The following is an 18560-nucleotide window of genomic DNA, read 5'->3' on the forward strand; positions in this document are numbered from 1 at the left end:
GTACATCAATTTTCCCCAGGACTTTTCCATTTCCTGTATAGTTCACTCTTGAATTGGATCTTCCAAAATGCATTTGCCCGGATTGAACTCCATCTGCCATTTCTCTGTCCAACTCTCCAATCTATCTATATTCTGCTGTATTCTCTGACAGTCCCCTTCACTATCTGCTACTCCACCAATCTTAGTGTCGTCTGCAAACTTGCTAATCAGACCACCTATACTTTCCTCCAAATCATTTATGTATATCACAAACAACAGTGGTCCCAGCACGGATCCCTGTGGAACACCACTGGTCACACGTCTCCATTTTGAGAAACTCCCTTCCACTGCTACTCTCTGTCTCCTGTTGCCCAGCCAGTTCTTTATCCATCTAGCTAGTACACCCTGGACCCCATGCGACTTCACTTTCTCCATCAACCTACCATGGGGAACCTTATCAAACGCCTTACTGAAGACCATGTATATGACATCTACAGCCCTTCCCTCATCAATCAACTTTCTCACTTCCTCAAAGAATTCTATTAAGTTGGTAAGACATGACCTTCCCTGCACAAAACCATGTTGCCTATCACTGATAAGCCCATTTTCTTCCAAATGGGAATAGATCCTATCCCTCAGTATCTTCTCCAGCAGCTTCCCTACCACTGACGTCAGGCTCACCGGTCTATAATTACCTGGATTATCCCTGCTACCCTTCTTGAATAATGGTACCACATTTGCTGCCCTCCAATCCTTTGGGACCTCTCCTGTAGCCAGAGAGGATCTGAAAATTTGTGTTAGAGCCCCTGTTATCACCTCCCTTGCCTCGCAGAACAGCCTGGGATACATCTCATCCAAGCCTGGGGATTTATCCAATTTTAAGCCTGCTAAAACATCTAATACTTCCTCCCTTTCAATGTTAATATGTTCAAGTATTTCACAATCCCCCTCCCTGATCTCTACACCTACGCCATCGCTCTCCACAGTGAAAACAGATGAAGAGTCATAATTTAAAACCTCACCTATGTCTTCTGGCTCCACACACAGATTGCCACTTTGGGCCCTACTCTTTCCCTGGTTGTCCTCTTGCCCTTAATATACTTATAAAACGCCTTAGGTTTTTCTTTTATATTGACCGCCAATGTTTTTTCATGTACCCTCTTCGCTCTCCTAATTACTTCTTTAAGTACCCCCCTACGCTTTCTATACTCCTCAAATGCCTCCACTATTTTCAGTGCTCTGAATCTGCCATAAGCCTCCTTTGTTTTCCTGATCCAATCCTCTCTATCCCTTGACATACAGGGTTCCCTGGACTTGATGGTCCTACCCTTCACCTTAACAGGTACATGTTGGCTCTGAACCCTCACTATTTCGTCTTTGAATGACTTTGTCCTTTTCCATAACTACCTTAAATTTTACAGTGTTATGGTCACTATCCCCGAAATGCTCCCCCACTGACACTTCTACAACTTGTCCAGCTTCATTCCCTAGGATTAGGTCCAGTACGGCCCCTTCTCTTGTTGGACTTTCTACCAACAGTACTGGCTCAAAAAGCTCTCCTGTATGCAGTTTAAGAATTCCTCCCCCTTTAAGCCTTTTGCACTAAGCAGCTCCATTCTTTGTTTTGCTTCTACACGTACAGTATTGAATATAGAGCACCTGACCCTTGTACCTCTTTTTCCATCTCTAGGTGATTCAGGTCTGCCAGGGGTAACATGGAGGGTCTTCCGTGAGCACATTGAAATGGCAGGTCACAGCTGGCTAGCGATTCCATTAGGCTTCTACACTCTTCCAAACTCAGTTCATCACCAAATTTCACAGCACCTGTCAACATTTGACAACATGGTCAGACATGATGTAGAGCTCCAGCTCTCTAGACAGGGAGCATTTACAATCACAGCTGAATACATCAACAGACCAACATTACTGGGGCCACCTGAACATTGTTCTTGTCACTCGCGAGCACTCTGCACTCATCATGTTCTGCTCCATCACCAAACTTCCAACTTCCACCTCCATAACATCACCCAACTCTACCCCTGCCTCAGCTCATCTGCTGCTGAAATCCTCATTCATGCCTTTGCTACTTTCTTATTTGACTATTCAAATACACTCCTGGCCAGCAACCCACATTGCACCCTCAGGAAAAGAACAGTGCCAGAGTGAACTTGGGGTGGCAGGGGGAAAACAGTGCCTATGTGAACTGGGGGAAGGTAATGATGCCAGAGTGAACTGGTGGGGGGAAGTGGGGGGGAATATATCAGCCTTTCCTTCATCATCGCTGGGTCAAAATCCTGAAACTCCCATCCTAACAGCACTGTGGGAGCACCTTCAATGCACGGACTGTAGCGGTACAAGGCGGCAGCTCACCACCACCTTCTCAGGACAATTAGGAAGGGCAATAAATATTGGCCTTGTTAGTGATGCTTATGTCACAAGAATGAATTGTATAAAAAGTTTGTTTCTATATCCATTCACAGAATGAAGTCGTGTCCATGTTTAATGCCATTTTTTCTGCAATTTTGCAATCTTTTTTTTCCAATCTCCCACTGGAAGATGTAGGTAACACATAGGAGGACAGCAACAAAATACAGAAAGACATTAATAAACTTTCAGAATGGGCAAATTAACTTCAAAATAGCTAAGTGTGAGGTGGTAACATATTTTCTTAGGAAGAATAAGGAGGCCACATACTCATAGGAAAGTCAGGGTCTAAATGGGGTAAAAGAGCAGATGGATCTGCAGGGGGGTTGGGGAGTTCAGATACACAAATCACTGAAAGCAGCAACATAGGTAAGTAAGGACTTATAAACAAACCTTTCTAGAGGGATAAGATTGAAAAGCAGAGAAGATATGTTGGTTAGATCACACTTGGAGAACTATGAACTGGCACTGAAATTCATACTGAGACAGTAGAGATTAACAGATTTCTAAATACCAACGACATGAAAGGATATGGGGATAGTGTGGGAAAAAGGCATTGAAGAGGATGACCAGCCATGATCGTATTGAATAGTGGAGCAGGCTCCAATGGGCTGAAAGGCCTACTGAAACAGCCTGACTTCCAGCTCAATAAACAACATAGAACTTTGGACACCTGGAGAAGTTGTTTACAAAAAAGTAACAAGTCAAGATTGATGGAGGTCAAAATGTTGACCTCCTGTTGTCAGTTTCGCATTTGAGTTGTTTTGAGTTGGGGTTAAATTGTATAAAAAGGGAGAGAACTTCCAAGGAAAGAAGAGAATTCCCAAGGAAGGAAAGACCACCACAACCCAGCTCAGCTTTCCAGCACCTCGCTAAAAGACCCTGAGAAGTCGACTGTGTCAACTCATCTTGTCGCCTGTATTTGAAGAAAGGCCTGCTAAATTAATTCTGAATGCTGCCGAAAAGAACTAGTTTAAAAGATCCCAGTGACCCATCTACGTGTACTCGGAGGCCAGACTGTATGCCAGTTTTTGGTGCACAACATAGCTCATCTGCTGTTTCTTCAAGAATAAGCAAGTATTCAGCTCAAGTGGTTTTTTTCTGTCTGTAGTAGAGCTCTAAAAACAAAAATCCCTTTATTTTTTCCAGTTAACCAGTGTCTAAGTGTGAGGGTAAGGTAAAATGGCAACTTTACTATTTCAATCTGTGTGTTTAAGATTTACTTCATTAATGCTTAAGACTTGTTTTATAATAAACCAATAATTTTGTCATTTATTAAAGAAACCTGGTTGGTGTGTTCTATTCTGGGATAAAAATAGAGTCTATGATTGACCGCATTAGTAAGTGGAAAAAAATGTAAATATATGTTGTGACCCGTGGAGAAGCGGAACGGGAATAAACAGTGCACTTCTCCCGCCTCAGTCGTAACAGTATTCCAAGATCAAAGTCATTTATATCTAGCAAAAGAAGCAGTGCTCCCAGCACTGAGCCTTGGGGAACATCACTGTCTACCATCCTCCAGTCTGAAAAACAACGATTTACTACAACTCGTTGTTTAAGCCAAATTTTTTATCCAATTGGACACTGACCCTCCTATTTCATGAGCCTTAATTTTGTTAACCAGCCTTTTATGCCATAACTTATCAATGCTTTCTTAAAATCCATATAATCAACATCCACAGCATTGCCTTTGTCAATCTTCTCTGTTACTTCATCAGAAAATTCAATTAGATTAGTCAAGCGTGTTCTGCCTTTTACAACCTGGGATGCAAGCCATCCAGACTAGGTGACTTATCTACCCTAAGCATAGCCAGCCTTTTTAGTACCTCCCCCTCTCAATTATTACCCTGTCATTGCCTCTACTCTCTCTGCTTCTACAGATATTTTGTCAGATTCCACTTCCTTAGTGAACACTGATACAAAGTACTCATCAAGTATATTAGCTTTGTCCTGTGCCTCGAAGCATATTATACCCTCCTTGTCCCTAATAGGCTCCACACCACCCCTTATTACCCACTTACTATTTACATGTCAGTAGAAGATTTTTGGGTTCCCTCTTATGTTGACAGCAATTCTCTCTTTGCCAGTCTTTTCCTCTTTACCTCCCCTCTCAACCTGGTATTTGGCCTGGTTCTCACTTGAAGAATTCACCTGACATGCATTATACACCCTCTTTTTTGGTTTCATCATAATTTCCACCTCCCTCATCATCCAAGGAGCCCTGTTTTTGGTTCCTTTACCTTTCGCCCTTGTTGGAATGTATCTGAAGCATCTCTTCCCTAAAGATAACCCATTGTTCAGTTACAGTTTTGCCTGTCAGTCTTTGGTTCCATTCTACCCTGGCTAGATCCCTTCTCGTCGTGTTGAAATTAGCCGTCTTCCAATCTAGATGTTCTACCTCATTTTGTTCCTTGTTATTCTGCATTACTAGTCTAAACCTTATAATATGATAGGTCTTACCCAAGAGCTCCCCCACAGACACTTGGTTCAGTTGGCCTACCTCATTTCCCAGCACCAGATCCAGCAATGCCTCCTTGCCAGTTGGGCTCAGAATATACAGATCAAGGAAGTTCTCCTGAACACATTTCAGAAATTCCTCCCACTCCTTACCCTTTACTCTAGAATTATCCCAATTAATATTGACATTTTGTCAAAGCTTTTCATCTGTAACATATCCCAAGAATTTGAGCAACACTTGAAGCTAGCTGTTTCACGCTGTTACTATGCAGTAGCAACACGTGTGGTGTTCGTCCTAACAGGATGCTGCCGTTAAACTAAAAAGACGTTCTGCCTATCACACAAATCAGTAATGTGATATATAGGAACACAGGAGCAGGAGTAGGCAATTCAGCCCATCGAGCCTACTCCACCATTCAATACGATCACGGCTAATCATCTACTTCAATGCCTTTTTCTCACACTATCTCCATATCCCTTTATGTCATTAATATTTAGAAATCTGTCAATCTCTACTGTCTCAATATGAATTTCAATGACAGTGCGATGCTAGGTATATAGACCGTACATCCCAAAGACTGGCGGATCATATGAAACAACATGTCCCTTCCACTGTTCACAACGGGCAAGGTACAGGCTGTACCCAACCAGCCCGTGTCTGCAAAACCCAAAACAAGGCTACGGGCCAAGTGCTGGAAAATGGGATTAGAATAGATAGGTGCTTGATGGCCGGCACGGACACGATGGGCCGAAGGGCCTGTTTCTGTGCTGTATAACTCTATGACAGTGTCCAACATTAGATGTGATTCCGCGATTAGACAACATTTGCTAAATAATCCTCAGTGTGCTAAGAATTACACTGACAACCAATTTAAGATTGTCAGTCAGGCTCGCAGTGTGTCACATTTGCACATACTGGAAGCTACATATATTAATACACAGGGCCCTGTTCTTTGCAGATAGAAAGAACATGTACACACATTGCGCCTGTTTCAGCTAAACAAAATAAGTGACAGTCATTCGCTGACTCATTCCTCAAGGTAATGCCTTGACCAATCTGAGTCAAGCTGCCTGGTTTAAACAGTTAGCTGCCAGTCACCATAAACTGATGCATTCGCCAAGGCAACGGCTCAACCAATCAGCATTCTCTTCTCATACAGTATAAATTTGTTGCTTTCCCTTACATTGGTATTCTTGCAAATTGTCCTGATGAGTGCAAGACAAAAAGCTTCGACAAGCTGTCTCTATTTTCAGCCATTCTACCTTCCATTTGTTCCTTCTCTATCGTTTCTGAACACTTTATGTCCTTGTATATTAAGCACCCAGCCCTCAGCATTTTTAAGCCACGTTTTCGTATTGCCACTACATCATATTCCCATACTGCTATTTGTGCTTGTAGCTCACCAATGTTATTCACCACACTTTGTGCATTTACACACATGCACTGTAATCCTGTCTTTGCATTCCTCATAGTCCTTCTCAGTCTGCTCCCATCCTATACAGAACTACTCCATTCTTTAGTACTGTCTAACACTCTCACATTATTTACCTTATTTTCTTTTCTATTTCTTTATGCTGGTGCCTACCCCCTGCCAATTTGGTTTTAACCCTCCCCAACCACTTTAGTGAATTTCCCCACGAGGACTTTGGTCCCAGTGCTGTTGAGGTGCAACCCGTCCCTTCTGAATAGGTGCCTCCTGCCCCAGAACTGGTCCCAATGCCCCAAGAATCTGAAGCCCTCTTTCCTGCACCATGCTTCAAGGCTGGCGTTGATCCTCCCTATCTACCTGGTTCTACTATCATTAGCGCGTGGCACTGGGAGTAATCAAGAGATTACTACCTTCAAGGTCCTACTCTTTAACTTGCTCTCTAGCTCCTGAAAATCCAACCGTAAGACCTCAATACCTGCCCCTGGTATGTCGTTGGTACCGTGTACCACAACTTCAAGCTCACTTCCTTCTCCCTGCAGAATATCCAGCACCCTCTGTGTGATGTCCTTTACCCTGGCACCAGGAAAGTAACCACGATGTGGGATTCACGATAACGGTTATATAAATGCCTATCTGTCCCCCTGACTATGAAATCAACTATAACAACTGTATTTCTGTACTTTGCTGTTCCCTCCTGTACAGTCCCATGATAATGGTTGCCATGGTTTGGACTGCACTCCTTCAAGGTGTTGTCACTCCCAGCAGTCTCCAATGCTGAGTACTGGTTTGAGCGAGGCACACACCCCAAAGACTTCTGCACTTGCTGTCTCTTCCTCCTCTTCTAGATAGCCACCCAGCTACTGCCTGTGGGGTGACCACCTCTTGGAACGCACAATCCAGGAAACTCTCCTGCTCCCTGATGCTTCACTGATGCTCGGAAATTCTGAACTTGAGCTGAAGCAGCTGGAGACACTTCCTCAACACGTGGTTGCCCAAGACACATGAAATGTCCTGAAATTCCCACATGGTGGCAAGCAACTTATGTTTCTGCTGCTCCATTTCCCAGAGTGGATTGTTGCACACCTGTTCATGCTTACCGTGACAGGCTTGCGAGGATAGCACCTTCAGCACTGTACGTGACAACACACCTGGGAATCCCCCTGTTGACTGAAGCACCTAGCGGGGAGAAATAGCAGAGAGTCAGGTTTACTGTTAATGAGACACACCTGGGTGAACACAGGGGGAAATCCAGGGACACCTAGAAACAGAGACTAACTCACCCCCACCTCCCAACCCTTCACAGTGACATCTACAACATTCAGATTGATGGATAAATACCTGCTCTCCCAATAGCAGATATATCCACTCCGGTGGTTCACAAGCTGTCCCCTGCCACTCGCGCACCCTCTGCTATAGTGCAAGCACTCTCCTCAACCCAAGTGACCAAGGATTTAGAGCACTCACCTCAATCTGTTCTTGAAGAAACTCCTGCAAATGTGAAAACATGCATTAGAAGGGGAAATTGGGGTATGGAAAGAAGGGGTTTCATACTACAAACACGGGACATCAATAGTATGCCATAACCTCCACAGTGATCGATCCACCCCGAACCCCCAGTGATCGATCCACCCGAACCCCCACAGTGATCGATCCAACCCGAACCCCCACAGTGATCGATCCACCCGAACCCCCCCAGTGATCGATCCACCCTGAACCCCCACAGTGATCGATCCACCCCGAACCCCCACAGTGATCGATCCACCCCGAACACCCACAGTGATCGATCCACCCCGAACACCCACAGTGATCGATCCACCCTGTACCTCCACATGGATCGATCCACCCTGAACCCCCCCAGTGATCGATCCACCCTGAACCCCCCCAGTGATCGATCCACCCTGAACCCCCACGTGGATCGATCCAACCTGAACCTCCACAGTGATCGATCCACCCTGAACCCCCACATGGATCGATCCACCCCGAACCTCCACAGTGATCGATCCACCCTGAACCCCCACATGGATCGATCCACCCTGAACCCCCACAGTGATCGATCCACCCTGAACCCCCACATGGATCGATCCAACCTGAACCTCCACAGTGATAGATCCAACCTGAACCTCCACAGTGATCGATCCAACCTGAACCTCCACAGTGATCGATCCACCCCGAACCTCCACAGTGATCGATCCACCCTGAACCCCCACATGGATCGATCCACCCTGAACCCCCACAGTGATCGATCCACCCTGAACCCCCACATGGATCGATCCAACCTGAACCTCCACAGTGATAGATCCAACCTGAACCTCCACAGTGATCGATCCACCCTGAACCCCCACATGGATCGATCCACTCTGAACCCCCCCAGTGATCGATCCACCCTGAACCCCCCCCAGTGATCGATCCACCCTGAACCCCCACAGTGATCGATCCTCCCTGAACCATCAGAGTGATCGATCCTCCCTGAACCCCCCCAGTGATCGATCCACCCTGAACCCCCCCAGTGATCGATCCACCCTGAACCCCCCCAGTGATCGATCCACCCTGAACCCCCCCAGTGATCGATCCACCCTGAACCCCCCCAGTGATCGATCCACCCTGAACCCCCCCAGTGATCGATCCACCCTGAACACCCCCAGTGATCGATCCTCCCTGAACCCCCCCAGTGATCGATCCTCCCTGAACCCTCACAGTGATCGATCCACCCTGAACCCCCACAGTGATCGATCCACCCCGAACCCCCACAGTGATCGATCCACCCCGAACCCTCACAGTGATCGATCCACCCCGAACCCCCACAGTGATCGATCCACCCCGAACCCCCACAGTGATCGATCCACTCTGAATCTAGTGATCGATCCACCCCGAATCCCCAGTGATCGAACCACCCTGAACCCCCACAGTGATCGATCCACCCCGAACCCCCAGTGATCGATCCACCCCGAACCCCCACAGTGATCGATCCACCCCGAACCCCCACAGTGATCGATCCACTCTGAATCTAGTGATCGATCCACCCCGAACCCCCACAGTGATCGATCCACCCCGAACCCCCACAGTGATCGATCCACCCCGAACCCCCAGTGATCGATCCACCCCGAACCCCCACAGTGATCGATCCACCCCGAACCCCCCAGTGATCGATCCACCCCGAACCTCCACAGTGATCGATCCACCCCGAACCCCCACAGTGATCGATCCACCCCGAACCCCCACAGTGATCGATCCACCCCGAACCCCCACAGTGATCGATCCACCCCGAACCCCCACAGTGATCGATCCACCCCGAACCCCCACAGTGATCGATCCACCCCGAACCCCCACAGTGATCGATCCACCCCGAACCCCCACAGTGATCGATCCACCCCGAACCCCCACATGGATCGATCCACCCCGAACCCCCACATGGATCGATCCACCTTATACCCCCACATGGATCGATCCACCCTGAACCTCCACATGGATCGATCCACTCTGAACCCCCACAGTGATCGATCCACCCTGAACCTCCACATGGATCAATCCACCCTGAACCCCCCACAGTGATCGATCCACCCTGAACCTCCACAGTGATCGATCCACCCCGAACCCCCACAGTGATCGATCCACCCCGAACCCCCACATGGATCGATCCACCCCGAACCTCCACAGTGATCGATCCACCCTGAACCTCCACAGTGATCGATCCACCCCGAACCTCCACATGGATCGATCCACCCCGAACCTCCACAGTGATCGATCCACCCTGAACCCCCACATGGATCGATCCAACCTGAACCTCCACAGTGATCGATCCAACCTGAACCTCCACATGGATCGATCCACCCTGAACCCCCACATGGATCGATCCACCCTGAACCCTCAGTGATCGATCTACCCTGAACCCCCACAGTGATCGATCCACCCTGAACCCCCACAGTGATCGATCCACCCTGAACCCCCACAGTGATCGATCCACCCCGAACCCCCACAGTGATCGATCCTCCCTGAGCCCTCACAGTGATCGATCCACCCTAAACCCCCCCAGTGATCGATCCACCCTGAACCCCCCCAGTGATCGATCCTCCCTGAACCCTCACAGTGATCGATCCACCCTGAACCCCCACAGTGATCGATCCACCCTGAACCCCCACAGTGATCGATCCACCCCGAACCCCCACAGTGATCGATCCACTCTGAATCTAGTGATCGGTCCACCCCGAATCCCCAGTGATCGAACCACCCTGAACCCCCACAGTGATCGATCCACCCCGAACCCCCACAGTGATCGATCCACTCTGAATCTAGTGATCGATCCACCCCGAACCCCCACAGTGATCGATCCACCCCGAACCCCCACAGTGATCGATCCACCCCGAACCCCCACAGTGATCGATCCACCCCGAACCCCCACAGTGATCGATCCACCCCGAACCCCCAGTGATCGATCCACCCGAACCCCCACAGTGATCGATCCAACCCGAACCCCCACAGTGATCGATCCACCCGAACCCCCACAGTGATCGATCCACCCTGAACCATCAGAGTGATCGATCCAACCCGAACCCCCACAGTGATCGATCCACCCCGAACACCCACAGTGATCGATCCACCCCGAACACCCACAGTGATCGATCCACCCTGTACCTCCACATGGATCGATCCACCCAGAACCCCCCCAGTGATCGATCCACCCTGAACCCCCCCAGTGATCGATCCACCCTGAACCTCCAGTGATCGATCCACCCTGAACCCCCACATGATCGATCCACCCTGAACCCCCACATGGATCGATCCACCCCGAACCTCCACAGTGATCGATCCACCCTGAACCCCCACATGGATCGATCCACCCCGAACCTCCACAGTGATCGATCCACCCTGAACCCCCACATGGATCGATCCAACCTGAACCTCCACAGTGATAGATCCAACCTGAACCTCCACAGTGATCGATCCAACCTGAACCTCCACAGTGATCGATCCAACCTGAACCTCCACAGTGATCGATCCACCCTGAACCCCCACGTGGATCGATCCAACCTGAACCTCCACAGTGATCGATCCACCCTGAACCCCCACATGGATCGATCCACCCCGAACCTCCACAGTGATCGATCCACCCTGAACCCCCACATGGATCGATCCACCCTGAACCCCCACAGTGATCGATCCACCCTGAACCCCCACATGGATCGATCCAACCTGAACCTCCACAGTGATAGATCCAACCTGAACCTCCACAGTGATCGATCCAACCTGAACCTCCACAGTGATCGATCCACCCTGAACCCCCACATGGATCGATCCACCCTGAACCCCCACAGTGATCGATCCACCCTGAACCCCCACATGGATCGATCCACCCTGAACCTCCACAGTGATAGATCCAACCTGAACCTCCACAGTGATCGATCCACCCTGAACCCCCACATGGATCGATCCACCCTGAACCCCCACAGTGATCGATCCACCCTGAACCCCCACATGGATCGATCCAACCTGAACCTCCACAGTGATAGATCCAACCTGAACCTCCACAGTGATCGATCCAACCTGAACCTCCACAGTGATCGATCCACCCTGAACCCCCCACATGGATCGATCCACCCCGAACCTCCACAGTGATCGATCCACCCTGAACCCCCACATGGATCGATCCACCCTGAACCCCCACAGTGATCGATCCACCCTGAACCCCCACATGGATCGATCCAACCTGAACCTCCACAGTGATAGATCCAACCTGAACCTCCACAGTGATCGATCCACCCTGAACCCCCACATGGATCGATCCACTCTGAACCCCCCCAGTGATCGATCCACCCTGAACCCCCCCAGTGATCGATCCACCCTGAACCCCCACAGTGATCGATCCTCCCTGAACCATCAGAGTGATCGATCCTCCCTGAACCCCCCCAGTGATCGATCCACCCTGAACCCCCCCAGTGATCGATCCACCCTGAACCCCCCCAGTGATCGATCCACCCTGAACCCCCCCAGTGATCGATCCACCCTGAACACCCCCAGTGATCGATCCACCCTGAACACCCCCAGTGATCGATCCACCCTGAACACCCCCAGTGATCGATCCACCCTGAACACCCCCAGTGATCGATCCTCCCTGAACCCCCCCAGTGATCGATCCTCCCTGAACCCTCACAGTGATCGATCCACCCTGAACCCCCACAGTGATCGATCCACCCCGAACCCCCACAGTGATCGATCCACCCCGAACCCTCACAGTGATCGATCCACCCCGAACCCCCACAGTGATCGATCCACCCCGAACCCCCACAGTGATCGATCCACTCTGAATCTAGTGATCGATCCACCCCGAATCCCCAGTGATCGAACCACCCTGAACCCCCACAGTGATCGATCCACCCCGAACCCCCAGTGATCGATCCACCCCGAACCCCCACAGTGATCGATCCACCCCGAACCCCCACAGTGATCAATCCACTCTGAATCTAGTGATCGATCCACCCCGAACCCCCACAGTGATCGATCCACCCCGAACCCCCACAGTGATCGATCCACCCCGAACCCCCAGTGATCGATCCACCCCGAACCCCCACAGTGATCGATCCACCCCGAACCCCCCAGTGATCGATCCACCCCGAACCTCCACAGTGATCGATCCACCCCGAACCCCCACAGTGATCGATCCACCCCGAACCCCCACAGTGATCGATCCACCCCGAACCCCCACAGTGATCGATCCACCCCGAACCCCCACAGTGATCGATCCACCCCGAACCCCCACAGTGATCGATCCACCCCGAACCCCCACAGTGATCGATCCACCCCGAACCCCCACAGTGATCGATCCACCCCGAACCCCCACATGGATCGATCCACCCCGAACCCCCACATGGATCGATCCACCCCGAACCCCCACATGGATCGATCCACCTTATACCCCCACATGGATCGATCCACCCTGAACCTCCACATGGATCGATCCACTCTGAACCCCCACAGTGATCGATCCACCCTGAACCTCCACATGGATCGATCCACCCTGAACCCCCCACAGTGATCGATCCACCCTGAACCTCCACAGTGATCGATCCACCCCGAACCCCCACAGTGATCGATCCACCCCGAACCCCCACATGGATCGATCCACCCCGAACCCCCACATGGATCGATCCACCCCGAACCTCCACAGTGATCGATCCACCCCGAACCTCCACAGTGATCGATCCACCCCGAACCTCCAGATGGATCGATCCACCCCGAACCTCCACAGTGATCGATCCACCCTGAACCCCCACATGGATCGATCCAACCTGAACCTCCACAGTGATCGATCCAACCTGAACCTCCACATGGATCGATCCACCCTGAACCCCCACATGGATCGATCCACCCTGAACCCTCAGTGATCGATCTACCCTGAACCCCCACAGTGATCGATCCACCCTGAACCCCCACAGTGATCGATCCACCCTGAACCCCCACAGTGATCGATCCACCCCGAACCCCCACAGTGATCGATCCTCCCTGAGCCCTCACAGTGATCGATCCACCCTAAACCCCCCCAGTGATCGATCCACCCTGAACCCCCCCAGTGATCGATCCTCCCTGAACCCTCACAGTGATCGATCCACCCTGAACCCCCACAGTGATCGATCCACCCTGAACCCCCACAGTGATCGATCCACCCCGAACCCCCACAGTGATCGATCCACCCCGAACCCCCACAGTGATCGATCCACTCTGAATCTAGTGATCGGTCCACCCCGAATCCCCAGTGATCGAACCACCCTGAACCCCCACAGTGATCGATCCACCCCGAACCCCCACAGTGATCGATCCACTCTGAATCTAGTGATCGATCCACCCCGAACCCCCACAGTGATCGATCCACTCTGAATCTAGTGATCGATCCACCCCGAACCCCCACAGTGATCGATCCACTCCGAACCCCCACAGTGATCGATCCACCCCGAACCCCCACAGTGATCGATCCACCCCGAACCCCCACAGTGATCGATCCACCCCGAACCCCCAGTGATCGATCCACCCGAACCCCCACAGTGATCGATCCAACCCGAACCCCCACAGTGATCGATCCACCCGAACCCCCACAGTGATCGATCCACCCTGAACCATCAGAGTGATCGATCCAACCCGAACCCCCACAGTGATCGATCCAACCCGAACCCCCACAGTGATCGATCCACCCCGAACACCCACAGTGATCGATCCACCCCGAACACCCACAGTGATCGATCCACCCTGTACCTCCACATGGATCGATCCACCCTGAACCCCCCCAGTGATCGATCCACCCTGAACCCCCCCAGTGATCGATCCACCCTGAACCTCCAGTGATCGATCCACCCTGAACCCCCACATGATCGATCCACCCTGAACCCCCACATGGATCGATCCACCCCGAACCTCCACAGTGATCGATCCACCCTGAACCCCCACAGTGATCGATCCACCCTGAACCCCCACAGTGATCGATCCACCCCGAACCCCCACAGTGATCGATCCACTCTGAATCTAGTGATCGGTCCACCCCGAATCCCCAGTGATCGAACCACCCTGAACCCCCACAGTGATCGATCCACCCCGAACCCCCACAGTGATCGATCCACTCTGAATCTAGTGATCGATCCACCCCGAACCCCCACAGTGATCGATCCACTCTGAATCTAGTGATCGATCCACCCCGAACCCCCACAGTGATCGATCCACTTCGAACCCCCACAGTGATCGATCCACCCCGAACCCCCACAGTGATCGATCCACCCCGAACCCCCACAGTGATCGATCCACCCCGAACCCCCAGTGATCGATCCACCCGAACCCCCACAGTGATCGATCCAACCCGAACCCCCACAGTGATCGATCCACCCGAACCCCCACAGTGATCGATCCACCCTGAACCATCAGAGTGATCGATCCAACCCGAACCCCCACAGTGATCGATCCAACCCGAACCCCCACAGTGATCGATCCACCCCGAACACCCACAGTGATCGATCCACCCCGAACACCCACAGTGATCGATCCACCCTGTACCTCCACATGGATCGATCCACCCTGAACCCCCCCAGTGATCGATCCACCCTGAACCCCCCCAGTGATCGATCCACCCTGAACCTCCAGTGATCGATCCACCCTGAACCCCCACATGATCGATCCACCCTGAACCCCCACATGGATCGATCCACCCCGAACCTCCACAGTGATCGATCCACCCTGAACCCCCACATGGATCGATCCACCCTGAACCCCCACAGTGATCGATCCACCCTGAACCCCCACATGGATCGATCCAACCTGAACCTCCACAGTGATAGATCCAACCTGAACCTCCACAGTGATCGATCCAACCTGAACCTCCACAGTGATCGATCCACCCTGAACCCCCACATGGATCGATCCACCCCGAACCTCCACAGTGATCGATCCACCCTGAACCCCCACATGGATCGATCCACCCTGAACCCCCACAGTGATCGATCCACCCTGAACCCCCACATGGATCGATCCAACCTGAACCTCCACAGTGATAGATCCAACCTGAACCTCCACAGTGATCGATCCACCCTGAACCCCCACATGGATCGATCCACTCTGAACCCCCCCAGTGATCGATCCACCCTGAACCCCCCCAGTGATCGATCCACCCTGAACCCCCACAGTGATCGATCCTCCCTGAACCATCAGAGTGATCGATCCTCTCTGAACCCCCCCAGTGATCGATCCACCCTGAACCCCCCCAGTGATCGATCCACCCTGTACCCCCCCAGTGATCGATCCACCCTGAACCCCCCCAGTGATCGATCCACCCTGAACCCCCCCAGTGATCGATCCACCCTGAACCCCCCCAGTGATCGATCCTCCCTGAACCCTCACAGTGATCGATCCACCCTGAACCCCCACAGTGATCGATCCACCCCGAACCCCCACAGTGATCGATCCACCCCGAACCCCCACAGTGATCGATCCACCCCGAACCCCCACAGTGATCGATCCACCCCGAACCCCCACAGTGATCGATCCACTCTGAATCTAGTGATCAATCCACCCCGAATCCCCAGTGATCGAACCACCCTGAACCCCCACAGTGATCGATCCACCCCGAACCCCCAGTGATCGATCCACCCCGAACCCCCACAGTGATCGATCCACCCCGAACCCCCACAGTGATCGATCCACTCTGAATCTAGTGATCGATGCACCCCGAACCCCCACAGTGATCGATCCACCCCGAACCCCCACAGTGATCGATCCACCCCGAACCCCCACAGTGATCGATCCACCCCGAACCCCCCAGTGATCGATCCACTCCGAACCTCCACAGTGATCGATCCACCCCGAACCCCCACAGTGATCGAGCCACCCCGAACCCCCACAGTGATCGATCCACCCCGAACCCCCACAGTGATCGATCCACCCCGAACCCCCACAGTGATCGATCCACCCCGAACCCCCACAGTGATCGATCCACCCCGAACCCCCACAGTGATCGATCCACCCCGAACCCCCACATGGATCGATCCACCCTGAACCCCCACATGGATCGATCCACCCCGAACCCCCACATGGATCGATCCACCTTATACCCCCACATGGATCGATCCACCCTGAACCTCCACATGGATCGATCCACCCTGAACCCCCACAGTGATCGATCCACCCTGAACCTCCACATGGATCGATCCACCCTGAACCCCCCACAGTGATCGATCCACCCTGAACCTCCACAGTGATCGATCCACCCCGAACCCCCACAGTGATCGATCCACCCCGAACCCCCACATGGATCGATCCACCCTGAACCTCCACATGGATCGATCCACCCTGAACCTCCACAGGGATCGATCCACCCTGAACCCCCACATGGATCGATCCAACCTGAACCTCCACAGTGATCGATCCAACCTGAACCTCCACATGGATCGATCCACCCTGAACCCCCACATGGATCGATCCACCCTGAACCCTCAGTGATCGATCTACCCTGAACCCCCACAGTGATCGATCCACCCTGAACCCCCACAGTGATCGATCCACCCTGAACCCCCACAGTGATCGATCCACCCCGAACCCCCACAGTGATCGATCCTCCCTGAACCCTCACAGTGATCGATCCACCCTAAACCCCCCCAGTGATCGATCCACCCTGAACCCCCCCAGTGATCGATCCTCCCTGAACCCTCACAGTGATCGATCCACCCTGAACCCCCACAGTGATCGATCCACCCTGAACCCCCACAGTGATCGATCCACCCCGAACCCCCACAGTGATCGATCCACTCTGAATCTAGTGATCGGTCCACCCCGAATCCCCAGTGATCGAACCACCCTGAACCCCCACAGTGATCGATCCACCCCGAACCCCCACAGTGATCGATCCACTCTGAATCTAGTGATCGATCCACCCCGAACCCCCACAGTGATCGATCCACTCTGAATCTAGTGATCGATCCACCCCGAACCCCCACAGTGATCGATCCACCCCGAACCCCCACAGTGATCGATCCACCCCGAACCCCCACAGTGATCGATCCACCCCGAACCCCCACAGTGATCGATCCACCCCGAACCCCCACAGTGATCGATCCACCCCGAACCCCCACAGTGATCGATCCACCCCGAACCCCCACAGTGATCGATCCACCCCGAACCCCCACAGTGATCGATCCACCCCGAACCCCCACAGTGATCGATCCACCCCGAACCTCCACAGTGATCAACCCACCCTGAATCCCCAGTGATTGATCCACCCCGAACCCCCAGTGATCGATCCACCCCGAACCCCCACAGTGATCGATCCACCCTGATCCCCCACAGTGATCGATCCACCCCGAACCCCCACAGTGATCGATCCACCCCGAACCCCCACAGTGATCGATCCACCCTGAACCCCCACAGTGATCGATCCACCCCGAACCCCCACAGTGATCGATCCACCCCGAACCCCCACAGTGATCGATCCACCCCGAACCCCCACAGTGATCGATCCACCCCGAACCCCCACAGTGATCGATCCACCCCGAACCCCCACAGTGATCTATCAACCCGAACCTCCACAGTGATCAACCCACCCTGAACCCCCACAGTGATCGATCCACCCTGAATCCCCAGTGATTGATCCACCCCGAACCCCCATAGTGATCGATCAACCCGAACCTCCACAGTGATCGATCCACCTGAACCCCCCACAGTGATCGATCCACCCTGAATCCCCACAGTGATCGATCCACCCCGAACCCCCACAGTGATCGATCCACCCCGAACCCCCACAGTGATCGA

General features: G+C 52.5%; 1 protein-coding gene across 3 annotated transcripts in view; it reads right to left on the bottom strand.

Moving 5' to 3' along the window:
- mlh3 (mutL homolog 3 (E. coli)) overlaps positions 1-18560 on the bottom strand; it is a 95854-nt gene that overhangs the window by 11806 nt on the left and 65488 nt on the right. For 2 of the 3 annotated variants that reach the window (XM_068038422.1, XM_068038421.1), the window contains 3 exons: positions 7755-7778; positions 7388-7466; positions 1652-1803 (listed from right to left, as the gene is read on the bottom strand). In XM_068038422.1, coding sequence (XP_067894523.1) covers positions 1652-1803; positions 7388-7466; positions 7755-7778 — 255 coding nt within the window. The remainder of the gene's footprint in view (positions 1-1651; positions 1804-7387; positions 7467-7754; positions 7779-18560) is intronic. The other variant, XM_068038423.1, reaches the window with a different exon arrangement.

This window comes from Heterodontus francisci, chromosome 9, assembly GCF_036365525.1.
Source record: "Heterodontus francisci isolate sHetFra1 chromosome 9, sHetFra1.hap1, whole genome shotgun sequence".
In the NCBI taxonomy this organism is placed as follows: Eukaryota; Metazoa; Chordata; class Chondrichthyes; order Heterodontiformes; family Heterodontidae; genus Heterodontus; species Heterodontus francisci.